Source organism: Podarcis liolepis (assembly GCF_965112155.1).
Source record: "Podarcis liolepis genome assembly, chromosome: 13".
Lineage (NCBI taxonomy): Eukaryota > Metazoa > Chordata > Lepidosauria > Squamata > Lacertidae > Podarcis > Podarcis liolepis.
In genome coordinates, this window is record NC_139573.1 from 31475449 (window position 1) to 31501920 (window position 26472).

Consider the following 26472-nt stretch of genomic DNA (forward strand, 5'->3'; position numbering starts at 1 on the left):
TCGTTTTGATCTGTGCTGTCTTATCTTAGGGGGGGAAATTTGGCTATGATACTAAAAGGAAAATACTGTCTTGTCTTCTATATCAGCAGTGTGTGTGTGTGTTTCACACACAACCACATAAGTGCTTCACAGAGCAATCCTATGCATGTTTAGACAGAATTAAGTCTTACTGATTTTGTCGGGACTTGCTACCTAGAAGGTATGCACAGGATTGCAGCCTTAGTTTGACAGAGTCAGTGTGGGCCACAGGGTCAGTTGGGCTTGGATTAAAAGACCTTGATTTCGGTATTTGCTTCTTCCATTAATTCATTTTGCGGTCTTGGGCAACAGACACACTGAGCCTTAGCTCCTCTTCTGCAAAATATAAATTGTAGGAGTGAGCACAATACAGTTGGTACAGAATTTAGCAAACTAAGGATGCAATATAAATTTGTAGTAGGCCAACTATTATTTGCTTCATTTTGTTTGAATTATTTTCCTATACTGTAATTACTAGTGGTATTAATAACAAAGGATCTTGTGTCACTTTAAAGACCAACACATTTGTTGTGGTGTAAGGCTAAAAGCTTTCACATACCGCAGTCTATTTCATAAGATGCATGAACTGCAGTCCTAAAGTGGCAAGCATATCTACCCATGGTTGGCATGGGAGTGAAGTCGATGGAATAAAATGCAAAAGGAGCAGTGACAGTTACCTAAAAGCAAAATAATTGTGGTGACCAATTAACTAGGCAGTGTTTGTGATAACACAGTCATTCTGACATTTGTTAGCTAATTAGCATATACAGGGTTTTTTGTTTTTGTTTTTTAAAAACACAATCTTGAGTCAAGCCCCAGGTGGCAGGATTGAATTGCCTGATAACTCAGAATTCAGCAGTTTCACACTGAACATTCAAGAATAGCCACCTTAAGGTCAGTTAAAGAGTATTCTGATAGGTTAAAATGTTCTCTAACTGGTTTGTGGATATTGCCATTTCTGATGTTGGATTTGTGTCCCCTTATTTTGTTGAATAGAGATTGAACTGTTAGTCCTGTGTAGAATGCAAAAGAGCATTTGTCCAGACACTTGCAACGTGCAGATTTGCATTGAGACTGCAATAATACTCACCCACTGAAATAATAATTTAAAAAAGATTAATGAAGTTGGACTGGTACCCAGGAATAAGACAACCTAAGGCAGCTACTTACCAGCAACACCAGGCCACAGACACAATCACAGAGTCCAGACTCTGCAGCAAACATGCCAATTGTGTCATCATACCTTCCCAGGAAACACTGTTATAGGGCCTAATAATAATCCATAACGTAATAGGTTCATTTATTAGCTCAGCTTCTGATGTGATATATGGCACCAGCTTTTTCAAGTAATGCTCCTCTGAATGTTTATTGCATTCAACGCATTTTGGAGTGGAACTTCCTTCTTCAGGAGCAAACTTAGACAGTTTGAAGCAACTTACACAAATATTGCCGCCTATCTGGCACCAAAGGAACTGTTTCCTTATGGTGCCAGATAGGCACCAATATCTTTGTGTAAGCTGCTTCTGAATGTCTAAGCTTGCTCCTCAAGAAGGAAGTTCCACTCCAAAATGTGTTGACTTAAGGCAGCTTACAGATAAAAACAAGAACCGCTAAAACCATAGAAGAAGCAGTGATTAAAAAACAATTAAACATGGATAGAATCTAAAACGATATACATATATAAAATATATTAAAACTGTAATCTATTAAAACCAAAAGTAATAGTAATAGTGCCTAAAAGTCTGCTAGGCACTTCTGCAAAGATAAGCAGGTATTTGTTCGAAGCAACTTTCATACAAAAGAAAGAAGGAATGGCAGAAATATGCACACAGTATCCCAGTTCATGCATAATGGTAAGCCATTGTCAGAAATAAGCCATGAGTTACTGTGGACAAGCAGTGCAGGTGCTTGCTGCTCTGTACTTCCTGCTTTGCTCTGCCCTGTCTGCCTCCAGGAGAAACAAACCACAGTGCTTGACTTAGTGTTATGTGTGAACTGACACTCATGGTTGTTTTTTTCCAAACAACCCACAAGTGGAAGCCAAAGTGTGTTCATGGCTCACCACCACCCATGGTTTGTTATTCCTGAACAAACCATAAATGCCCGGTTCACCTAATGCCAGGTGAAGCCTCGTGGTTTGGTTCTGTCAGAGGCAGAATGGGATTGGTTGAGCTATCATGCTCAATCTTTGGGTCAGAAACTTTTGTTCTTAATAACTTTGTTTTGGAAAAATCCTTGGTACATGAGGATGTTTGTGCACTTTTAACATTCCTATGATGTGGGGACTAACGGACAACAAAAGTGGATCATCTGAGCCCTTATGGTTGAAAAGATAATTATATTCCAAGGCTGGAAAGATGAATACCCACCACCCATTACTCAGTGGTGTGGAGATCTTACTGCCCTTTCTGCCTTTGAGCATACAGTATATTGTGCCCATTTATTTATCATATAAATTGTCTATATTAATATACTGCATTTAGGAATAGTGGATTGTTATTGTGGCATTGTGTGTTTTCTTTCTGTTATTACTTTTTAAAAAGAAAGAAAGAAAAAAAGAACAGCAACTGCCAGCAGACTACTCCTTATGGTAAGCCATGGTTTATTTATTTCTGACTATGGGATAGTGTTGTGTGCTTTTGAGGCCAGTTATATGCTCCAAACTCTACAAGCTGCTTTCAGTTATTGTTGTTTTTACTTAAAAGAGAGAAACACTTTAAACCATGAAGCAATTTAAATTAGGTAACATATTGTTTTAATCTTAAAATAATACAGTGTAGATGAAAAAGTATAAAGTGTTTTGATGGAGGAAGAATGACATGGAACGAAAAAGATAGAATAAGAGTTCTGGGGACTTATGAGTAGCGTCGGATGACTGAATGAGTTCAAAGTAAAGCATTATGGAAGTAAAAAAATAAGGAGTTACTGAACTTGTGCAGAGCTTGTATAGCAAGATTATTACCTCAGAACACTGAAGGTAAGAACCACGGGGTGGTATCCAGCCAAATCATACCTGGAGCACACCCACTGAAATCAATGGACTTATGTAATTTCCATACCATTGATGGAAATTGTTCTGTGCTCAGTATAGACTTGTTTGGATATTGCTAATTAGGAACAGCCTTCAAAATGGGTAATCAGGGAAACAAGACCTGCATTTTCAAAAAGGTAGCTCAAAACATTTATGTATGAGTGTTGAGTGGGCCATTTGAGTCTCCAGATGTCCTCTTGTTGATAGGACTGGAGAAAGGTCCATAATGACATGTCTTGACTCCTTGTCTCAACCCTCAAAATAATAATTACACACACACACACACACACACACACACACACACGTGTGTGTGTGTGTGTGTGTGTGTGTACAATGTGGATATATTAGACACCTAGGAATGACAGTCCTTCTCTGGAGTTGTCTGCCTCCTTAAAATAAACCATTTTGTGTTGGAGTTCTATTCCTCCCCACTCCCACCGCCCATAAGCCCATTCTGCCCCACTCTTCCAGGTCCTAAAGGACCCATGCGTCAGCAGTTGCGCATCAATTGGACACATGCAAAATGGTTACCACCTTTACAGGCAAGTAAGAATAGCTCCCCACACCCCACAAACCCTTAAAATCACATTGTCTTTAAGCCCTTATTCGTTTGTAAAAATTGCAGTGCCAGTTCCCTTTTTATGTTATTTATTTCATTCAGAAATAACTTTCTGACTACCAGAGATCATGGGTCCTGGTTGCTGTTAGCTTAACTCCAAGCAAAATCCTAGATATGTCCCAATAACTTTCTTTTGAGAGTATTGAATGAATTTAAGATTTGGGTTTAACTTTTCCTCAAAAAAGCATTTTTCTGTATTATGACACTGCAGTTAGCATTCGGCTTAGATGGCGCTTTTTGTAGTACGCTGTGTGGTCTCCTGATTTTATGCTTGCATCCCATCATAATGTGAATTATTGTGCACGGGATACTGGAGTAAGGGACTGGACTTAATGTCCTGCTGATCCCTTCCAGCCCTATTCTTTTGTAACTGGAACTGGCTTCTCAGCAGTCTCTTCATGCTATGAAAGTATTAGCAAAGACCAGCAGACAAGCATCCCTAGTGGTTAGAAGTTGAGGACATTGGCTTAGTTGTTGCATCAATTTCAGACAATGGGAGGTACACACTTTGTGAATATTGGGTGCATCCCATGTGAGGAGTTCTAGCTTTGCTTTTCAAATGAAGACAGTTTCAAAAGTCTGGTGTGGATTTTTAGCAGTGAGAGAAACACTGCCTTCAAGTCCCTGCACTTCCTTTGGAGGTGGTAATGCTTCTGTAACAAGGAAGCCGGAAGCAGAAGCAGCCAAGTACAGCAGTTTCAGCAAGTATCAGCCTGATGAACCTGCTATGTTGTGCTTTGCAAGCCTCTGACTAGAGGGATGGAGCAGGAAATAAATGTACTACGTGGGATAGGGAAGATGAATTAGTACATGCATTAGGGAACGTTTCTGAAGGCATGGGTGCTTCTTGAAGCCTTTAACAGAGAGTATTTGCATATTTTCATTATGAGGGCCAGACATATATTTTAAGTCCCAGCTGAAATTCACAAGATGCAGTTCTGTAAGCAGAATCTTGGAAATGCATTTCCTTGGATGAGTTTTAAATAGGACTCAAATGTTTGATACCATACACAAGTGTCTAGTGGGCTAACCTTTTAATGTCAAGTATTTTATTGCTCGCTTTTCTCTTCTTTCCTTAGTCTTCCTGCTGTGACTTTGAATTGCATTAAACCTGTGAAAACCGTTAATGGCAACTGAATGCTGACTCACCTGTGATGCTACTTAAGTAAATGCACAGGGTGGCAATTAGATTAGATGGCAATTATCAGATGGCAAGCAGAATCTCTGGCTGTGGTTTTGTGTTGGTGAAGGACTGAGACTTACCTACCATGGGACTGGCATGTTATTGCTTTGTAGATGCACCTTCTAAGGAAACTTCAGCATAAACCACTTTGTGTGAAGTTTGTGTTCCGTGTCTTTCACACTTTCTAACAACTTGCAGATGAAAAGAAGAGCTGTCTTGTGTACTAGTAAACTCCCGCTTCTTCCATCAATGATTACATGTTTCAGAGACTAGAGGGAGAAGGGGGCTGAAACCGTAAGGACACTCTAGAATTTTTTCACAGGCTTCTTCAACATCATTCCCAAAGACAAATGAAGACAGCACTGTATGAGAGACGGGTACGGAAAATAGAGATTGTCCTCAGTAATCAGGGGCAGTAGTTTTCTTTCTGTGCCTTTTAAATCCTATCTCTTCCCACTTTTCCCCTGTTCAGTGTTTTCAATACTGTAGTTCCTCAGTAGCTGTGCTTTCATATCAGATGCAGAGAGGAGTGGATGAGTGACTTACGGTCACCTGCAGCCCTATGATTCTGTGGCCAGGAAGGACCACATTCTAAGCCAAGGAAATGGTCCTAAGCATTTGCTGTAATCAGAAACTTGTATAAGAAAGTAGCAGCTCTTTTAAAACTGCAGATGGTTGTCTTAATTCCTTGGGGGAGATGTGGTGGCAATTGAGACCTGCTCCTGTCTGAACTGAGTGTTCCTCTTGGGGGTAAGAAAAAACAGGCTGCAGCTGAACACGTAACTAAGACCTTTGTTTCCCAGTGGATGTTTGTGGTTTTGAACAATAACAAGCAGACAAATATATAAATTGCCTATGTACGTATAATAGCCACATTTGAGCTACCTAGGCAGCTGTGCAGAATAATTTCAAGTCCATAGAATTATAGGAGACCATCAGATTCATCTTCCACAGAACAAGGCAGAATCATCCACACACATCTTGCTATGTGTCAACTCTCACATTCCATATTACAAGGAGAAAACAAATACATTGTAAATGGTTCAAGCAAGTGAGTCACACATTGCTGGGAAAGGTACATATGCGCTGGCACATCCTTTCTCTTACTGTTTCTAGAATTTCATTTGACCTGGGAAGGTTCCCCCTCCCCCAAGTGGCAGCAATTGGAGCCATTTCACACGCTGCACAGTTTGCCACATTATACATTCATTCAGCTTACCTATCTGATGCAGATGTTTGCAAACACATGTTTATCACACTGACAGTATACATGTTTAGATGCACACTTAAAATTTATTGCATGTGCCCCTAAAATTGAAATATGTGGAGAGGCTTTTTCCTGCTCGTGACAGAAAACCATCTGCAAAGTCTTCCCAAGGAAATTCTCTCGTTGGTGTGGAGGTATGGGATCTCAGCAGGATTTCACAGAGTGTGACCCTTGTGTAGCAAATAGGAGAAGTTGCTTTTTAAAAGTGTGTGGATGATACAAAAGGCATCTATCGTAAATGACCACTTCGAAGGGTCCGGTTGCCTTTAACTATATGAATGTGGGCAGTGATGTAGCTGATAAAAGAGAGGGTGAAGAGAGAATGTCGCGTATAAAATGACACAGCCAAACAACAGCGGAGTAATGAATATTGCTCCATTTGTTTGAAGAATGCTGGGGATTAACTGCACGCCGTCCTTTTCCTCAGCCAAAGTCAACACTGGCCCAGAATATGTAGTAATTGATTAGAGAAAGGAGGGAAGAAATAATTGTGTTGAGGGAGGAGCCTCTTGTTAAGAGGGGCAGTCTGGGAAATTGTGAGGATGCTGGTTATTTATGAATCTGCTTGCTAGAATTGAACCTCAAGGGTCCTTGGAGGGGTAACTTGGTTGTTCGTAGCATATTAACATGCTTTATAAATCTTTGGTAGTAACTGGAGTTTATTTAACAGCAAAATAACAGTCCAGAGACTCATAGACCTGTGTACATGCTGCAATTTCTATTTGGGAAATCTGCAAGGAAAGTGATTCCACAATCTCTCTGGGCAACTTATTCTGTCACTGACTTGGTGCTCCTGTAGTTTGGAAGTTTATCTCCAGTTGCAACCTATATCTGCCTCTTGGTGCTTTACAGCCATTGCCACTTGTAGCATGTTTCACATACATTATCGTCGTAATTTTTATGACAACCTTGTTAAGTAGGCTAATATTATTAGCATCGCTTTTCGTAGAGTCTACAATACCCCTGTTGTAGATAGAAAGGAGGAAGGGAGCCGAAGCTGAGACCGTGTGGCTTAATCTGACCCACAGAGCGAATTTATGGGCGAGGTGGGATTTAGTTAACTGTGACTCCCTCCTGCCTGACAGTGTTTCAGATGCTTGCAAACAGTCAACATATCTCCTTTCATCTTTGTTTCCATAAGTGAGCATACCCATTTCCTCCAGCAGCCTTTCTATGCATGACTTGTCTCCTGCCTGTTCTCGTGCTCATAATGTTCCCTTTGAATGTTTTTCTCCAGTATTCGCTGCTGTGGGCAATCCTTTCACTGTTGGACTTGTATGGTGCTGCCCAACCCCCTTTGCCTGAGTTCTGTTTGGGAGTGGCAGTGGACTGGAGGCTCTGCCTGGGCCTGCTGGGGAGGGATGAAATGTTGCCCTGCTGGCTTGGTGGCTTTGGCAGCTGCAATAGCTCCTTGGCAGCAGACGCTTGTTTCAGATCCCACAGGGCAAGGGAGTGCAATCCCTTCTGAAGCAGGCTCAAGAGGGCAGGTGTGTATATGTGCGCATACACAATCAAATGCCCCTCAAAGGACTTAATAAACAAGCCCTGCGCATAGGTAACCTGAGCTAAGTGCAGCTGTGAATCATGGCAGATCCAGCATGTGCTTTTCCAATCAAATTAGCAGTTGCCCCCAGATGTCGGGTTGCTGAATTCAGTCCTAGACAAGCCTTTAATAATTACAAGGGCAGGAGAAATGTGAGCAGTGTAGCTTCTCTTGATAATGAGCCTGACAGTTGGCAGAGTTTCTCCTTTTTATGCAGTTCTGCATAGAGCTATTAAGTGTGGAAGAGCCAAGTTTTGTCTGGTGATCCTGGGCCTAGCCCTTTGAGAAATAGCTCCATGGGGTACTGGTGGGAAAGAGTGGCTCAGAGACTCTGCCATTAAAGTTGTGGATGACAACAGGCAAACTTACCTAAATGTAATTATAAGTGCCAGCATTTTTGCTTCTGCTCCTTAAATCACCTGGCAGTCCTAGACTGCTGCCTTGCAGGACATCTCCGGGAGAAGAAAAGACTAAGGAGTAAACCCAAACAAATCTGGAGTGGAGTCCCTAAGGCGGTTGGATGGTATCTTGTCATCTGGGCAGCCCAGGACCTCCATACACACTGCCAAGGCCAGGCATAGGCAAACTCGGCCCTCCAGATGTTTTGAGACTACAGTTCCCATAATCCCAGACCACTGGTCCTGTTAGCTAGGGATGATGGGAGTTGTGGTTCCAAAACATGTGGTGGGCCGAGTTTGCCAATGCCTGGCCTAGGCTGTCCCAGGGAGGTTGCTTCAGTACTGCCGATGCAGCAAAAACAACATGGGAGGCAACAATTATGAGTTACCAGTCCCCGCAGCCGTAGCAGGCACTGTGATTCTCCAGCAGTTTGACTTCACCCCCAAGGTGCACTCCATTGTCTCTTGAAACAGATGGATGCCAACAAAGTCTTAGACAGGGTACAGCATGCAGACAGTGACCTAATTTGCATATAATGCTAGACTAAACCATAGCATAGTGTTATGTGTGAACCCTATCCGGAAGCTATGGTTTGTTTACCACCAGCTTACCTTGGTCTGAAGCTATTGCTTGTTGGCTTATGGGACTTTGGTTTGTTTTAATGAAGACTTAGGGTCAGGTGCCTCGGTAGAGCAGAAAGTAAAAAAGCTGATCCTCACTAGGTGCAAGAAACAATGGGTGATGATCAAGGCTGGCCAAAATCTGTGGTGGTGAATTACAATGTTTTGCCAAATGACCCAAGTTTGTTACAAACACCTGATGTGATTCTGCTGTTTGACTTGTGTAACATACAAAAGATCCTGGTTGTATTGTTATCCTCTGTTAGTATGGTTGGCAGTTTCTATTGTGCAAATGTTTCAGGTGAGTTCAAAAAGCTTTGGAATAAGTCTCTGCAATAGTAACTTATAAAGTGCTATAGAAAGTTGAAGGTGCTTTGTGCATGTTCCTGGGATTCCTTAAAGTAGCCATTCAGAGTAGTTCAGTATTACACACATACTGCAGGCAGGCTACTGTTGACTTTGTGGTTTGAAATGAGATTTGAACTGGGGTTTTCCTAGTCCACAGCTCAGGCTCTTAGCCAGTGTGCTACACCCACAGTATGTGCATCTCCAGGGGTTCTATGGGAATGTCTAGGCAGTGGAAACCTGTAAAAGAATCTGCAGAGGGGCCTCTCTTGTGCAAGAGGAATAATCTCACTTGTTAGGTAGAGGGGAGGGTCTTGCCTGCAGTTTTTGTTTGGCTTTGGTTCAGTGGCAATGTTCTTGGGACACTGGAAAGTGTTAAGGGTGTGAATGTTTGTGGAGGAAAGTTCATCTGAGTGCATTCAAGAATAGTAAAGCATTTTAGACTTTTCTCCCCAAGTGCTACCTGAAACTGGAGCTAGAGGGCTGTAGCCTCTTGCACTCACCTTTCCATGCCATCCACTAATCCATCATTAGGCGTAAATTTTGTTTTTATCTGCTCAAAACAAGTTAATCTGAGATTCTTAAATGTGGGTTAACGACCCAACTGATTATTCATGTTCTTATATTTATAACTGTACCACCAGCAGCAGAAAGCCACCAGATGTGCCGGGGGGGGGGGCTGAGGTTGTTCTTCCCAATAGAAAACCACTTTTGCTCCATTGTCCATGTAGGCCACCAACTTAGATTAGAGGTTAAGAGAGTGTCTGCTTCCTCTTTCATGTCATTCTTTTGAGCACATAGCAACTGGGCTTGTCTGCTAAATTCAGGAGAGGGTTCCTATACCTCCTCCTATACACAGAAGGATGAATGCTGGAAAGTGCAGCTTCCCCTGGCATATCATGGTGATGTGAGAACTATATCTACCTCAAATGTTTGCCATCTGTACATTCTTTAATAGCACAAAGTAAATGTGGCAAAGGTAAGTACAGCTGTTACTTAGCATTCTTGCAGTCTTCCAACATTTCTTCTCTTCACACTCGTCTGTACTACAAACATAAAGCTGGTTTAATTGCCATGGATGTTCAAGAGCTATAGTTTCATAAGAACTCCATGAACTCTCTTTAAGGTGCCTATCTTTCCTCTCTGTCCGTGATCTACATTCCCAAGCGGTTCTTTGGAATACCATTAAAACAGTTTGCGTTTTTAATGTGGCTCTGCCTGTTGCACTTTGCCCTGCTATGGGAAGTAGAGTGACTTCAGCCAAGCTGCTGCCAATGAACTCTGGTGCGTACAGTGCCTAGTTTCCTAGAATGTCTTTTGTTTTCTCTTGCCAGCGCCCTGGGATTCTGCCTGGTGGCCGGATGCCCATGGCAGGATTGCAAGTGGGATCCCCCTCAGGGCCTCTGTATGGATCACCTTCTCCAATGAGACCTGGAATGCCACAGTCCATGATGGATCCGTTCCGGAAGCGCCTGCTTGTTCCACAGACCCAACCGCCTCCATCACTATCCCAAAGGCGAGGGTAAGTGCATATGTGTCTAAGTAATTTGAGGGGGGTGAATGTAGAATATAGGGTGAGACTGTATTGGTACTATTTGCAAATAAGATCAATTACATAGCCATCCTGTCTCTACAACATACGTAAAGTAGCCAGCTCCCATTCTTCATTAGACAACTTCCAGTGTCTCCACACACGCACGCACACACACACACACACACACACACACACACACTACTTTACCACACCACTGCTTAATATTTTGGGTTTGCGTTCAAGAAGAGAGATTGTTTTATGTCCCTGACCCCCCCTTAATAACCACTGGTAATTCCCTCTCAGTCCATTTTGGAAGTTGATTATATTCCTGGCTATTGTGGTATGCTTTTGCAGTGAGATCCAGAAAAATCTAAGAAATTCCAGGGTGCAAAAGTGTTTCCTTGTTGATTTAACTTGTTAACTTCAGTACAGAGTTTAGAAAGAGCAAAAATACACTTCTTAGCCAGACAAAACAGAAGGGATTGTGCAGATATTGACTATTAGCTGACAGGCTGAGCGAATACCAAAAAAATGTGCTATGTTGGAGCTTACCAGACCTTTTGGTATCTAGAACAAAGAGGGTTGTTGCAAACCATAAGATGCTGGTGCATATTGAAACACACACAGCAATGTTATCCACTAGCCATGTGTCAAGATCATGGTGCAGTTTTGGCTAGCTGTTATGAGGTATATTCATATAATTGTTGGCACCATTCATTCCAACACCTTATATCTACCAGATGGTGGGTCTTGACTGAGGCATTATCACATTTATACCAAGTGCAGATCTAGTGGTAAAAATATAGTGCTGATATTACTCTTCACTCCTGCATCCTGGTTTGTCCTCTAAGCCTGACTTGACTCTGGTCTTGACTTCCAGTTTTATTCCTCTGGTCTCTAGGCTCTTGATGGCTTGCTCATCTCTAGTTACTGCCTACACTTGCTGACATGCAGCCCAGTTATATGCATATATACTTGGAAGTAAATCCCACTTAGTTCATTGGGACTCTCCCGAATAAGTGTGTGTAGCATTGCAGATTTGGCAGCAGAAGTACAAATGATACACAGGAGGACCAACAAAATCAAATCTGATTATTTGGGCACCAAATTAACAACCTTTAGAGAACTCCACACGTACCCTCCTCTCCTTCCTTGAACACCTTTTTCTTCTTTATCTTTCCACTTCTTGCCTTATAGCTTGCAGTTCTTAATTAATTTTTTAACAGAAGCAGGCTTGGATGTTTTCAGAGAAAGGTGCGTAGGACCCAAAAGGAAAGGATTTAACCCAAGATGTACAAAAAGAAAATATTTCCTGCAGCTTCTGTATATTATGTTTTATTCGGAACTACTTGGAGAAAATTTAAAGATTTAAATAAGAGGCAATAAAACCAGTAAAATACCTTTAACAGTACAAAAATAGGTAATAATGGCAAGGTTTAAAATGGTCTTGCCCAGATCCTCTAGTCTTCACCAGTGGAACAGTTCTGCTGCTGACAGGAGAGTAGGCAAAAGCTGAAACAGAGCATTTGGGGAAGGAGCAGAGCCGGGATGCAAAAGAATTTGCTGGATTGGGAGCTGGCTTCTGCCAGTACATGACTGCACCAGCTTAGGAGCCAATGTAGTCAAGAGGCTACACATTGAGGCAAAACTACCACCTGAAATGGGTTCAGAAAACCATTCTAATCCAGAGAATCTGAGCTGAACCACCATCACTTGTTCCATAACATTGTTCTAAAAGGCATGTCCCAGGCAAGTAGACAATTTCATAGCTCCAAGGAGGGCTTCTTTTAGGAGTGATTGTAATATAGCCTTGTGAAGAGGACCAGGAACCACACTTTGCACAAAGAGGTGTAAATGGTCAGTCAGATAGGCGCAGCTGGCCTCCCTCAGTTAGCTAGAACTAGCAAAAAACATCAAGGTTCCAAAGCACAGATCGTTTGTTGGACTGTTGCAAGGATCTTGACTATGAACTCTGCTTACACCCACAGAAATTCATCCAAGCAAGAACAATAAGACGAGACTGAGGGCAGCTTGGCTAGGGGCATTGTCATTAAAGGGGATTACGGATTGGAGTGGATGTGGGAAATTCTGTCTGCTAAATGCTAAGCAAACATATCAATAGCTTACAGAGCAGTCAAGGGTACAGGATAGAAGCCTAGGACTAATTAAACCGCATATTGCTTGGAATGACTCCACTAGACAATACTGAGCCAATGCAATGAAGATGGAGAGGAATGTGTGCTTTGCTGTCCTTGTTGCCACAGAAGGTCTTCATATGGACTGTAATTAGTGCTTTGTCTAACCCAGCCCCAATCTTTTGTCTTCACCCCTGCTCTACCTTTATCCAGACTCTTAGATTGTCAGCGATACTAAAGAGCAGCATGTTGGGGACAACAGAGTAACTTTGAGCATCTCCACAAAAAGCATTTTTTTGTCGATTTTGGGCAGAACAGACCATTTTGATGAAGCAGCCAAGGATTTCCCCTCACAATAAAAAAAAAAAAACCCAGTTGCTTCTAGAAATAGCAGCGGAGGAGTCCAGCAGTGTCCCACCTTCATATTGAACAGATTACCCCAGTAGGAATGATACCGGGACTTAATCCTCTACCTGTTCATGATAGCAGCAACTGAGGTGAACCAAAAGATTTAGGGCAATGTTCTTTGTGTGCAAATTGCTTCTCTCTCTGGATGTCCACTTCCCCCGTCCCCTAGATACTGTATGTGACTACTAGTTCCCAGCACTGAAGGGTGGGACTTCTGAGACATCACGATGTGGTTGGCCTGGGGGCCTTGAATCCACCCAAGTTCTGTTTTCAGTTAGTTAGAACCAAGGTCACTTGCCAGGCCTTTCCAACCCCTTCTAGGCCCCTGATCTATCTTGGAATTGAAGCATGTTTAAAATGGAATGACTCAAAACGAGAGTGAGAAATGCACTAATGACAATCTGAATTCTCTGTGACCTATCTCAGGAACTCTGTAGTACACCCCTCTCCTGTAAGCCTAGGGAGACTGCTATGTGCACATTTTCTGCCTTTGTCTTTTAAGCTCAATGTTACTGTGAATAACGGCAGCTCGGGCTGCCTGCTTTCTTCAAGCTAGCCAGCTATTTCTACATACTTGGAAGACTTCTAGGTATGCAGAAGTATGTAAGCTTTGTCAATGAAAGAACATAAAGTTCCCCCTCCCCTGGCGATCAGCCCAGTGTGGACCAAGTATGCTCGTTGGTTTCAAGGAGTCATATAATTTTAGTTGTCAGCTGGAAAGCCAGGGGTGAAGTGAGGGAATTGGCCTTCTTGAACCCTTAACAGCTAACAGTTTTTGGGAGAAAGCTTGGTTTGGTACTTCTCTTAGGGGGTGGGGATACTTTAGCAGTTTCTTTGCAGGTTCTACTTGTCTCCACCAATTTCCTGACCTGCACACAGTTTTCAAAAGCAATAACTGTGTACTTTCCCAGAAAAAGCTGAAAAACAATATACGTATTTGGTATTTATAGGCTACATTTCCAGTGTTCAGAGTGCTCCTTACAACTTATTTCAGCAATCCTTAAAATAGCTTTGCAAGGTATCCCAGCATTATCCTCCTGTTACAAAAGGGAGAGTGGAAGAAGAGTGACTTGCGTAATATTATCAGCTCCTGGTGGGTCCAGATTCTGTGGCTCTTACAGATTTTTTTTGTTGATGGAAAATCAGATAGCTAAGATTAAGCAGCACCCCATTCACCCCCATTCTCATTATGATATGGGTTTTTGACTCCCTTCACTACTATATCCTCCACTCCCCTTCTGCTAAGCTACTTCTGCTGAGCTTGACTTTCATCTGTTCTTCTCTCATGCTCCTCACAAGTCCTGCTTGGCCTGATTTTACCAGCTGTTTTTAAAAACAAATGGGATGCAAATGACATTCAGTTTCTTGGCAAGTCCTCCTCAGCCAGCTTAATCCAAGGAAGGAGATGCATAGAGAAACAAGCAGCTGCACACATCTGGCATCCAGGCTTCAGGGGCCATGTTCTACATGGTAGAAGTGGGGGAGTAAGTCTATTGTCTTGTTGGATTGCCATTTCAGATGCCAGAATATGATCCCTTTGTTAATTTGAGCTCCGTAGCTGTTCCTTTCCTTCTGTGGTGGGTTAAAGGCGCAGTTCTGTTCTGTGGTGCTGCAGGCAGGGTTTCATTTCCCACTGTATGGGTCTGAAATATGCTCTCTCCTGCCTTTCCTTTCCCCCCTTCTTCACCCTCTTGCAGCAGAAGAGAGGTTAATCATTTCCTTTCGAATAACACAACTCTGACAACAGCCACAAAATAAATTGCACACACCTTGAAGCTATTTGCCCTGGAAGGGAAGTTGCTCTTGGTATCTAGGAGTTCCCCTCCAAAGAAAATTTCAACATTGGGGGCAGTTTTGTTGGAGCTGCAGTGTGGGTGGTGGGTGGGTGGGAGGTTGAAAGCCCAACTGTGCTATGGTTATGATCCAGATCAGGATGCGGGTGGGAGTAGCAGCAGCTATTTTATTTTTTAAAATAAAAATAAATATGCACATGGTGAAATGTGAATGCATTTTTTTTAAAAAAATAGTTTGGCCTGTTACAAAATAGAGTTTGAAATGTGGCAGTGAGTCTTCAAAGAGTATCATTCTCAACACGAAAATGATAAATCAGCTGAAATCTGCATAAAGCCAAAGCATATGACCCTTGCGGTATTTTTGAGGGAAGGGTAGGACAGGCACCTATTAGGAATATTACAAAAGCCATAATGTTCCCAAAGTTCTAAGTTAGCTGGTTCATAATATGAATTTGAACATCTCAAAATGCTCAGATATATTATGACTCAAACATTTTTTCTGACATTCCACTCCATCAAGGAATGTACAATGAGATTCTGCACATGTGCAAAAAGTATGTTTAATGAAATCGAACATTTCACTGAACATCCAAGCAAATCGCACAACCATTGATGGTGGTTTCTGTTCCTTCCATTCTTGGACACTAATATTAGCTCAGACAGAAGACATGCCCCCCCCCCCGATTTTTTAAAAAAGGCAAAGCTGTGGGGAATGGTGTATTACAGGTCCACAAAACACAATGCAGGGAGATTGCCAAGTGATGAGAATAGCGAAGCTATACAGTCCCTAGGTTTATCTGACCAGGCAACAGGAAACACCTCAAATCTGACTGACCTGCTGCATAAGCAAAGGACCTTTCTTGGCTTGCTAAATCATCCTTCCTGCCTCTGTTTTCCTGATTTTCCCCCTTATTGTGAAGTAAAAAACTATCACCATTGATGACATAGCTACACATTCTCCTGGAGACAAGGACAGAGATTGGTATCAAGTGTATTCTGATCCCCACTCCCTGCACAAATGTTCATCATCTGAGTTTCAGGGTTAAATGCAAATCAGATGCTTTTGCTACTAGAGCTACATATTTTTATTTTTATTTTTACTATTAGAGCTGGTACTGGAGCTAGGAAAGAAGATGCATTGAAAATAATTTCCTTTTATGCCAGTTGTTTTCCTTCCTTTGCAAGCCAACTCTGAATCAAGCTACATGGAGTTTGTTTATCACTATTTTTAAAGCAGGGAAGGTGTTTTAGCTGATACAGGTGGAGCTATATTATAGAATTCCCTGGGACACACAAGTAAAATGTTTGAAATTCATTCCAGTTGCGTAGTTTGGGCTTTCCATACATGTGGATATTAGGTACCAGATTCTAGACTGTTTTTGGCCTCTTAACAGCTTGCTTTTTTGCACAATTCTTGCAGGCTCAAAAGGAGGAAGATGGCAGACAAGGTCCTGCCACAGAGGGTAAGTGCTCCTTGTCTGAGAGAGCTCTTGGCCTCAATGAAGGATGCAGGCAGTAGGCACATGTGGTGGAAATGGGTAGAAACGGATTGCAGGGCTCAAGGCCATGCCAGCTCTTTCTAGAAAAATTATTCAGGTGTGCAGTTTTTTTGAGTGAGCTGTTCCTATGTAGTTGTGGAATGGGAGGATAATAAACCCAGTATTTTAGAGGGTGTTGGAACATTTTGCTGCATATGTCACAGCTGTTCCCACTGGGAATTCCAGTCCATTATTACAATTGTTAATCAACTTTAATTTGCAAAGTAATTCACTGATTATCCTCAAAACAATCATAGAAAGGGCAATAGTGATTGTGAGATGGAAGGATATTGACCCTTTGCTAAAGGGGGATAAAGCTTTATTGTCCCCTTTCCCCAATGATATGCAGAGCAGGGATAGGTCAGCCTTCGTGCTGGGAATGATGGGGAACATGATACAAATCTTGGATAATTGTACACATTGAAATTCCCCTTCTGTGTAATTACTCAGAGGCAAAGGATGCTTGTCTTGATAGAGATGGCATTCTGATAGACTCTGTCTTCACAGATTCGTGAACTAGTCCCAGAGTCTCAGGCCTACATGGATTTGCTGGCCTTTGAGCGCAAGCTGGACCAGACAATTGCCCGCAAGAGGATGGAAATCCAGGAGGCAATCAAGAAACCTTTGACGGTGAGGAGGGATGGAGGGAGACTGAGTTAGTCAAGTCCTTCAGGGATGGAGAAAGCGAAAGGATCAGTTCCTTTGGGGTGTTCCTTGGCAGTCTGAGGCTTCAGTTATAGAAGCAACTTAAACTGCCAGCTCAGATTGCCTTGGGAAGAAGGACCAGACCTGTGGAAAGGAATTGGTGTGTGGTTGATTTGATCCTATTGCTGTCCTTAGTGAATGTTTCTCTCCAAACTTCAGCAAAAGCGGAAGCTTCGCATTTACATCTCCAATACCTTTACGCCTGGCAAGGAAGAATCTGAAGGCAGTGAACGCATAGCTTCGTGGGAACTTCGTGTGGAAGGCAAACTCTTAGACGATGTAAGGCTGAAACATCCCTGCTGATAGGTAGCTTTGTGGAAAGTGGCTGATGTAGGCTTCCCTGGAGATTGGTTCAGGGTAAACCCCCTATATCACTCATACATGCACACATGGGCGCACCCAATTATCTCAGCTAGCCAGCTGTGCACCCTTAGCTGTTGTCCATACAGGAGTCGTCTTGTGTGTCTTCCCTTCACCTTGTCCTGCTTGTGCAAACCAAAACCTATCTAGTTCAACATCCTGTTTCCCACTTTAGCCAACCAGATGCCTATAGAAAGCGAACAAGCAAACATGAGGGCAATAGAGCTCTCCTGCTGTTGTTTCTCAGCAGGAGTTTCCTGGAACCTGCCCCCTGCCCATTCATTTTTTAAAAATTACGTCTTTTGTTGACTGCAATAGCTGATTCCAGGGGCAAGTTACGTATTTTTGTTTGATCATATTTGAGTTCCTTAAGAATTCTTGGGTATATACTATATGGACATGATAATTTGCTAATTTTTAATTGTCATTAAGACCTGGAACTTCATCTCTTGATACAGTTATTTGTTTTAGCTCTTCCGACTCCCTTCTGGAAAAAGACAGTTTGATGTTTCCCTTTCAACTTGGCCACATGTTAGCACCATAAATCCCCACCTCCCAGAGTTTGGATTGACAAATCTAATTGAAAGGATCCAAATGATCTCATTGCTGAAGAACATAGCAGAAGTCCATTATTTCAGACTCCACAACACTAAGGACTGTTCCTCATTTAACTGGCAACCTTCATGGAATGTAGACTTTATAAAATTCCCAGTTCTTCCAGAGCTTCTTTCTCCCCAGTCTCATAGAAAGGCCCTCGTTTTATTCAGAAAAGCACAATAACAGTGATGATGTCAGTAGTGGCTGTATTGCTCCCAACATTGCGCAAGCTAAATGAAGTCCCTCATTGGCAGAGTTGGCCCCGCTTGTTTGTCCTTCACTTTTAGAGATGTGTTTTTGGCAGCGGTGCTGTCTGTGTGCTTCTGGGAAAGGCGGGGCTCAGTTTCTCCTGTGTCTTTCTATCTCAGCCAAGTAAACAGAAGAGGAAGTTCTCATCCTTTTTCAAGAGCTTGGTCATTGAGCTGGACAAAGAGCTGTATGGCCCAGACAACCACCTGGTGGAGGTAGGTGACTTGGTGCATGTTGCGTGCTGGGAAATGGGAGGCAGCTCAGAGGAGCAGAAATACACAACTGGGGCTGAGAACAGCCCTGTTGACCGAGAGGGATGATAGGCCTCATTTGCAGATGATTGATCAGGTCCGGGAATCATAATTGCTGGAGAGAACAGTTTCCAAGGAGGGGTCAGATGGTGTTCCTGGATTTGGTTTAAGATGAGCTATGTACTGGCATCATGGGGTTTTATCCAGCTAAGTTCTGTTCCCCCCACCAATAACCAGTGTTCATTTCTGTAGAACTTTCCATTGCATACAGAATGCTTCCAGTACTGTCTCGGTTATCTTCACCGCAAACCTGTTTGGTAAACTAGGTTCTGTGCTACCATGGGAGCTTAATGACTGCATCTCCCATGTCCAAACCAACAGTTTATTCACTGTCTGTGTGGAGCCCTGTGCTAGTATTCCTAGAGAAGCCTTTGCATATGGTGATCTCCACCACTTCACACAACATAGACACATAACGGCACACTTACTGTAGTTAAAGGTTCCCGAGTGTGTGTGTCCATAAGATTGACATCATGTATACAAATAAAAAAAGAACTTTCATTTAGCACAGGTGCTATTGAAGTGTCTTCAGTGCCTTTTTACACCATTGTTAGAACTGCGATATTTGGCAGTCTCAGTGACTTCATTTAAAGTGCTTTTGGATTAATTGAACAGCACTGGAGAGGCTTGCATAGTTCCTTCAGCTACCGGGGATGGAGTAAGGGCAGTGGATAAGGCTGGGCTGTTTCCCATCTGTGTTCTGTTGATATTTGAGATGATAATAGTATAAAAACCTCTGTAACCCCACCTGATTAGAAGAGCAAGGGTAAAACATGAAAACCAACCATTAAAATATCAGCTACTGTGTGGTAAAATGAACCAGTTTGTTCCCCATGTTTGTCTTGCACTATCTCAATATGGCTTTTTCCCTCTCAGTGGCACCGGATGGCCACAACCCAAGAGACAGATGGCTTCCAAGTCAAGCGCCCGGGCGATGTCAATGTGAAATGCACCCTTCTGCTCATGCTGGATCATCAGGTAACAGGGAACAAGCGCCAGTAGGTGGTGAGAGCAGGCGAGTTGTAGTGCCCTGAAATTATCAGGTTCCCAACCACATCACTTCCATGGCACAATCCAGCTTTGAGATGGGAGGAGATACAGCAGTACTAGACCAGAAGCTTCTTTCTCCATATTTTATTATCACAAATCGTGTGGCTTTACTTCCTCCAGCTTTATGTACAGCTGTTCTCCTTCTTGAGGATACCATAGTATTGTGCTGAATTTGGATTCCTATTAATCTCAGTGCTTGTGATTTAAAAAGTAAGTTTCCAGCCCAAGTAGGACTATGAAGATAGAACTGAGAATGAGAAGGCACTGGGTTCAGAGGCTGGTGCTCTTGCAGACTTTCTGTTGACTGTAATTCATTTGGAGTATGAAAACAGACTTCCTTTTCATGAATGTTTCTGCTTATGGATTAGAACTGGTGGGTGGGGTGGGTGGTTCAGAGGCCTGGCCAGAGTCCGCCTGGGATAACCACTTGGCTACAGATCGTCTCTCTCTCTCTTGATGGTTATTCAGATGGGTTCCATTAATCATTCCTGATTTGGAGATGCAAGCAGGTTGCAACACTCAGATTGGTCTGAGGTTACAGAGGACCCTACTTCAAGTGCATATTAACCAGGCAATATTACCCTTGCAGCCTCCCCAGTACAAGCTGGATCCCCGTTTGGCTCGCCTTCTGGGCGTTCACACCCAGACTCGGGCCAGCATCATGCAGGCTCTGTGGCTCTACATCAAGCACAACAAGCTCCAGGACAGTCATGAGCGAGAATACATCAACTGCAACCGATACTTTCGCCAGGTCAGTAAATACATGGCTTGCCTCCCTGCCCCATCTCTTCTTACTTCCCACCCCACCCTTTGCCTCAGGGCTTATTCATGGCATGCTCTCTTTATCCATTCTAGATCTTTGGCTGCATCCGCATGCGATTCTCTGAGATCCCCATGAAGCTGGCGGGGCTCCTGCAACATCCAGATCCCATTGTTATCAACCATGTGATCAGGTAGGACTGGCGTGGCAGGAGCTGAAACTGAGCAAGCTCTTAATTCAGGGGTGGGAACCTGGGGCTACCGATGTTGGTGGCCTGTAACTCCCATCATTCCTGATCGGTGGCCTTGGTGGCTGGGGCTGATGGGAGATGGAGTCCAGCAACACCTGGAGGGTTTCACATCTGAAGAAGCTCCCCATCTGTGCTCTGATTGGTTGTTATCTCTCTCTGGAATGCAGCTTCCATCAGAGAGAGAAAGGGGAGATAGTATAATCTCAATCATGGTAATATGTGGGGGGACCCCACCTCTTCCATGGACAATCATATTTGGCCTTGGGACAAGCCATGTGCTTCTTGAGTTCCCATCTGTGAAATGGGAATAATGTTGGCTTGCTTCATAGAACTGTTTGAGAAGATAAACAATAAATATTTATAAAAATTAGTATCAGGGTAGGGTGGAGTATTTCTCTGGGGCATCTGAAGGAGATGCTGTTGATGTATCTAGGAAGTGATGGAAGATTTCTGCCACTGGAGCAGCATATATAAATGTGGTTTTTGTGTGTGCATGTGTGTCAGAACTAGTTTCAAGCCTAAAAAAGATTAGTTTTTCTGTAGTATCCTTTTGAAAAGACTGTGAGGTCCATTTATTTTACTTTCTGAGGTTGATGTGTTTTCCTGCTTATGAAATTTGCTATGATGTGGTTTCATTGTCTGCTTTAATTTCTATATTATAATTCTTCCTTGAGTCCAGGAAAGGCAGCATATGCATACTTCAAATAAATAAAAATATTTTTGGAACATGCTATATTAGTTTCCTTGGATTCATATGTATTTGTGCATCCTAATTTGGGTGTACCCCTGCCATTCAAATTAATCTGTTTATCCTCTGTTGAAGCCCTCAGGGGTATGAGAGAGTCAATTCCTAACCCTAATGTTTGTGGGGTGCTGGTGAAGGAACAGCTCTTGGGGAGATGTAGATTCTCAGCCCTCATCCCAGCCTCCTGTCCCTACCCACCCCTCCAGTGTGGACCCTAATGACCAGAAGAAGACTGCCTGTTACGACATTGATGTGGAAGTGGATGACCCTTTGAAGGCCCAAATGAGCAACTTCTTGGCCTCCACTACCAACCAGCAGGAAATTGCCTCCCTGGATGTCAAGGTAGGTCCCTGGTGACCATTGGGGCAGGAAGCAGAATCAAGCATACCACCTCACATACTTTGGGGGTGCCGTAATGCTTGCCTTGCCCTGCAGGGGCACTCAGCTTATCCCCAAAATATAAGCAGGGGATGCCTCTACCTGTTTTCAAGATTGTGCGACATTTACCCATCCAACCTGGCTTTGGCAATCTAATATTTTGTATTAATTTCAAATTCTGTACTTGCAATAAACAGTGCAAGTAAAGCAAGGTTGTGCAAGTTGTCCCATTTTTGTTGAGTAGGCTGCACATCTTGTTTTCCTACATATTGAAGTAGTTTTGTATAATCTGAAATTCTGAATTCTTTTTTGAGGGGGTATCAGAAAAGCATTGACACTGTTACACAGCAAGTAGGTAGGATTTGGTCTCTTAAGAGCAGGGGGAATGGGGAGGAGCCGGTTGGCAAGCTGTGAAAAGACTGGCATCTGGAGAGTTGGAAGTCTAGGCAGATGGCTGGCTCTCTTCTTGCTGTCTGTAAACAGGTGGGCTAGGAATCTGCATGGCAACCAACAGAACTCATGACAGATTGGATTCAGAGTGTTCAGAACATGGAGTTGATTTTGGGAGTGGGATTTAAACAAGGTTTCTAGCTCTGACAAACAGAGACCAGTGATGGCAGCAGAACATCTCACCTCCAAGACCATCCAGTCCTTACTCTATACATTTTTTCCTTATCTTGCTCTCTTCCTCCCACCTTTTTTCTACTTTCTCCCATCTGCAAAATTATGCAAACCCATTGCATAATCATTGCTGACTAAGCATGCTAACCTAATTTGCGAAAGTATTGTACTGCAAAAAAAATATATAGCAGGGATCCTCATTCTAGAACTCTGGTTATATAGCTTGCTCTAGCCTAAGGGGTTAGTAAAAATTACAGTGAATGCACATAGACCTGGGGGTGGGGAGAGACTGTGCCTGAAGGGCTGGCGATTATGGCGGAACAAAGAAAGGAGGGCAGGCTTGAGAGGAAGTTAAACGATATAGAAAACTAGGCACTTAATCTTTCCAATACTTTGTGTCTATATCTGATACTCCTTTCTCTTTAGGTCTTCCTTCCCTACCCCAAATTGTCAGGCAACATGATGCCATTGCTTTATGGTGGAAAGTGCTTCCATTACTCTTACCTCCAAATGTCATACTTCTGTCTCTACTGCTTTCTTCCCTGTTGCCCTGTGCTGGCCCAAACCTGCAGGCTCCTGAATCAGTAGTCAGGACTTATTCAGTTTGAGGAGCACTTCTTTTCCTTCATCAGAACCCCCTATATCTTTTATTCACATTTAGATCCATGAAACCATTGAGTCGATCAACCAGCTGAAGACACAGCGAGATTTTATGCTGAGTTTCAGCAACAATCCCCAGGACTTCATCCAGGAGTGGATCAGATCTCAGCAGAGGGACTTGAAGGTAAATTTAGGGACTGGGCTCTGAAGAAAAGGACTATCAGCACAATTCCATGAATGTCTGCCCAGAAGGAAATCCCAGTGAGTTCAATGGAGCTTACCCCAGGGATGTGTGTGTATAGGATTGTAGCATAAGGGTGTGCATGGTAGTGCTGGGGGTCCTCTTGCATAACACAGCTTCAGTGCTACAGCTTCTACAGCTTCACATGCTCCCAGACCACTCGCTGCACCCGAAGTCATTCATTTATTTGCATCTTGCTTTTCCACAAGATTGTTCCCAAGGCATCTCAAGACATAACAAATGAAGAGCAATAAATATAATTCAGATATGAACACTTGGAAATAATCAGTATTAATATGCAAGCACACTAATCCATGGAAAAGGGGGGAAATGGCCAAATGCAACAGCAAAAGTAAACACAAGAGCAAATAAAAGCCTGGCACAGAAATAAAAATAGCACAAATGCAAGGCCAAAGATCTCTGTGTTCCACAAAAGCAACACTGGGTTCCCATTAAGTTATATTTCCGCTTGTGACCCTTGTAGGACAAGACAGTGGGAATGCCCAGGCCTTTGATGTTAGTCTCTCTCCGTGCTCAGCCCAATTCCCTATATGTAAGCCATGTCTAACTTGTTCCCTGTCTTTTGTCCACCTGGTCTATCCCTTCCTCCTTTGCCAGTTAAAAGAATTCAGGAACGTTTTGATTCTGGCAGAAATGTGCAAAGTAAATCATTGATGTATTCCAGCTGGAAATGTGGTATTTTGAAACTAAGAGATACCAGTGCCATGTTTGTGAGCATCTCCTTGGCCTGTTGCGCACATTGCTGGGTTATAGTGACACTGAACAAGGCAGTTTTAGTAATCTTGCTGCGGTCTCTGTTTTGAAACTCTCTGAACATTGTTTTGAAACTCTCTGAACATTGGCAGCACAGGAAATAGCTTCCCCTTTCCCCCCATTTTGCTCTAGATCATCACCGACGTGGTTGGGAACCCTGAAGAGGAGAGGCGTGCGGAGTTCTACCAACAACCGTGGATGCAGGAGGCTGTTGGGAGACACATCTTTGCCAAGGTTTGAAGAGGCTATTTTTGCAAAGTGTTTATATGGCATTCCCTATTATTTAAAGTCATGCGGCATCTTCCCAACCTGGACTTGGCCATGGAGGGAGGATGTTATTTTCAGTTCCAGCACATCCCCACACCCCAATAATCGCCTTTCTGGCTTTCTTTTTGCCCCTTCCCTGGATTCCTTTTGTACTTAACAGCTGATCCCAGCAAGTGATCTACAGCCTCCACTTGCTCCGTTCTTCTCCCATTTACTTTCCTCAGTGATTGTACACCTGAGAATCACTCTTGCCCTTGGAGAGCAAGGAAGGCCTCACTGTGCTTCTGCCATGGGAGGCAAAACGTATTTGCTCCTGCTCATCACTGTGACCGTCTTGTATCTTCCAGGTTCAGCAGCGCAGACAAGAACTGGAACAAGTGCTTGGCGTTCGCCTTACCTAGCGCTGCCACCTTCAGCACCCCTTCTGCACCTTGTGGTACTTTGGAATGGACCAGCAGCCAGGCAATGCTTGTCCAAAATCCTCTGCCTCTATCAGGGCTGGGGGAGTTCTGCCCCCATTGTCTCATTTGGGGATAGGGGGGAAGCTTATTCAGTATCCACCTGGGGATTATACAAGGCTTAAAACCTCCTTTAGAGAGAAAAGTGAGCTCCTCTCCTTCCTCAGACCCCCCCCCCACCCTTCCTATGCGCTTTGCCTCTGGGACACTGGGAATTTTTGAGTTGCCTTCTACCTCTTAGCTGAGTCTCAGCAGCCTCCCTTGCAATGTTGGGTGGCTGCTACTGCTGCTCAATTTTTAACCAAAGCTTCATCCATTCCAAACTGTCAGCCTTGCTTGCTGGCATTTAGTCTTTGCACTATCTCTTTTTTTGGGAGCAGGTTTGGTTTTTTTGCAACGGGAAGTTTGTTGTTAATATGTATTGGTGCCCTTCCTCCCTCTGAAACAGCATGGTTCTGAAGAGGGGTTTGTTTGTTTTGCTGTTCTGTTAATGACAATCAGTTGATATTTCTTCCATGGTTCTCCAGCACGAAGTTTAAAAAGTGAATAGTGGAGACCTGTTCCTCTTCGGTCAAGGCCACATGTACTGCAGGAAACATTTGAGGCCACCAGCCAAGGGGAGATTTGCTTGAGCCTTCTTGCCACCCCCCACCCCAAGTGCCTTCAGTCCCCAAGCTCCTGGCCCCTCGGCACTTAAATCTAGAATATATCCTCCTTGCTTTCTGGTCCTCCTCTCGAGATGTAGTTGGCCAAGTAGGAGCTGATGGGATGTTCACTCACTATGAACAAGAATGTTACCAGTTTCTATGTTGAATGTTTTCTAATAAAAGTACTCTTAAGCAGCAGCTTGAATTAAGCTTGCCTGATTTCTCTTCTGCCCTACAAACGGAGGCTACTCTCGAGGAGCAGATGTACCTTTCAGCTGTAGCAGGATGAGGGAACTGTGGTTCACCAGGCGTTGCTGAGCTGCAGTGCCCATCATCTTTGGCCCTGATGGTTAGGGCTGATGCGAATTAGGACGCCAGTGATATCCAATGGACCACAGCTGCCACATCCTTGCTCTGCTTATGCAAGGTTCACTGCCATGCTATAAGTGAAACACAAGTAACTTATAAGCTCTTACACTCAATGTCCAGTTGAACAAGTATTACATGGAATACCAAATTCATTGCGAAAATCTCTACAAAGCAGACAAGTTCTGTCTAGCACAGTGTGACGATTTTTTCCGTAATGTGAAAATTTCAGACTAGTTCTTTGGAGTAGGTCTCCAGCTAATTGCTGCACCCTTGCCACCTTTCTGCGCTCTGGCTTTTGGAGGTGGAAGAATGGAGAGAAGTAGGCCTGCTGTCTCACAACAAGCTACTTCTTTAAATTTGCCCACTTTGAAGCACTTGGGAACCTAGTATGCATTACTTTTTTCCAAGAATTCTTTTACGCAGCTTCATTTTAGCACTCAAAAATTATATGTAACAAAATCTAGCTACTGAATGCCATTTCTTTTTAGCTGTATAGCAGCCTTGTAGTGGTAGCCTGTGGTGCTCCAGATGTTGGACTCCTCCTTTTGAGGCATGCTGGCTGGAGCCAATGAGAACTGCCACTCAACATCTGGAAGGGCACAGGTTCCTCACCCTTGCACATATTTGTCTAAAATGACACCGAATTATAGAAATGTG

At 43.3% G+C, this 26472-nt stretch overlaps 1 protein-coding gene across 4 annotated transcripts in view; it reads left to right on the forward strand.

Moving 5' to 3' along the window:
• SMARCD2 (SWI/SNF related BAF chromatin remodeling complex subunit D2) overlaps positions 1 to 25644 on the forward strand; it is a gene marked incomplete at its 5' end in the record, with an annotated part of 30374 nt that extends 4730 nt beyond the window's left edge. For 3 of the 4 annotated variants that reach the window (XM_083469925.1, XM_083469922.1, XM_083469924.1), the window contains 12 exons: positions 10360 to 10547; positions 16316 to 16358; positions 16941 to 17063; positions 17298 to 17417; positions 18464 to 18559; positions 19532 to 19633; positions 20295 to 20456; positions 20561 to 20658; positions 21598 to 21802; positions 23121 to 23243; positions 24207 to 24308; positions 24689 to 25644. In XM_083469925.1, coding sequence (XP_083326051.1) covers positions 10360 to 10547; positions 16316 to 16358; positions 16941 to 17063; positions 17298 to 17417; positions 18464 to 18559; positions 19532 to 19633; positions 20295 to 20456; positions 20561 to 20658; positions 21598 to 21802; positions 23121 to 23243; positions 24207 to 24308; positions 24689 to 24742 — 1416 coding nt within the window. In that variant the 3' untranslated portion in view covers positions 24743 to 25644. The remainder of the gene's footprint in view (positions 1 to 10359; positions 10548 to 16315; positions 16359 to 16940; positions 17064 to 17297; positions 17418 to 18463; positions 18560 to 19531; positions 19634 to 20294; positions 20457 to 20560; positions 20659 to 21597; positions 21803 to 23120; positions 23244 to 24206; positions 24309 to 24688) is intronic. The other variant, XM_083469923.1, reaches the window with a different exon arrangement.
• Between the last annotated feature and the right edge of the window lie 828 nt (positions 25645 to 26472).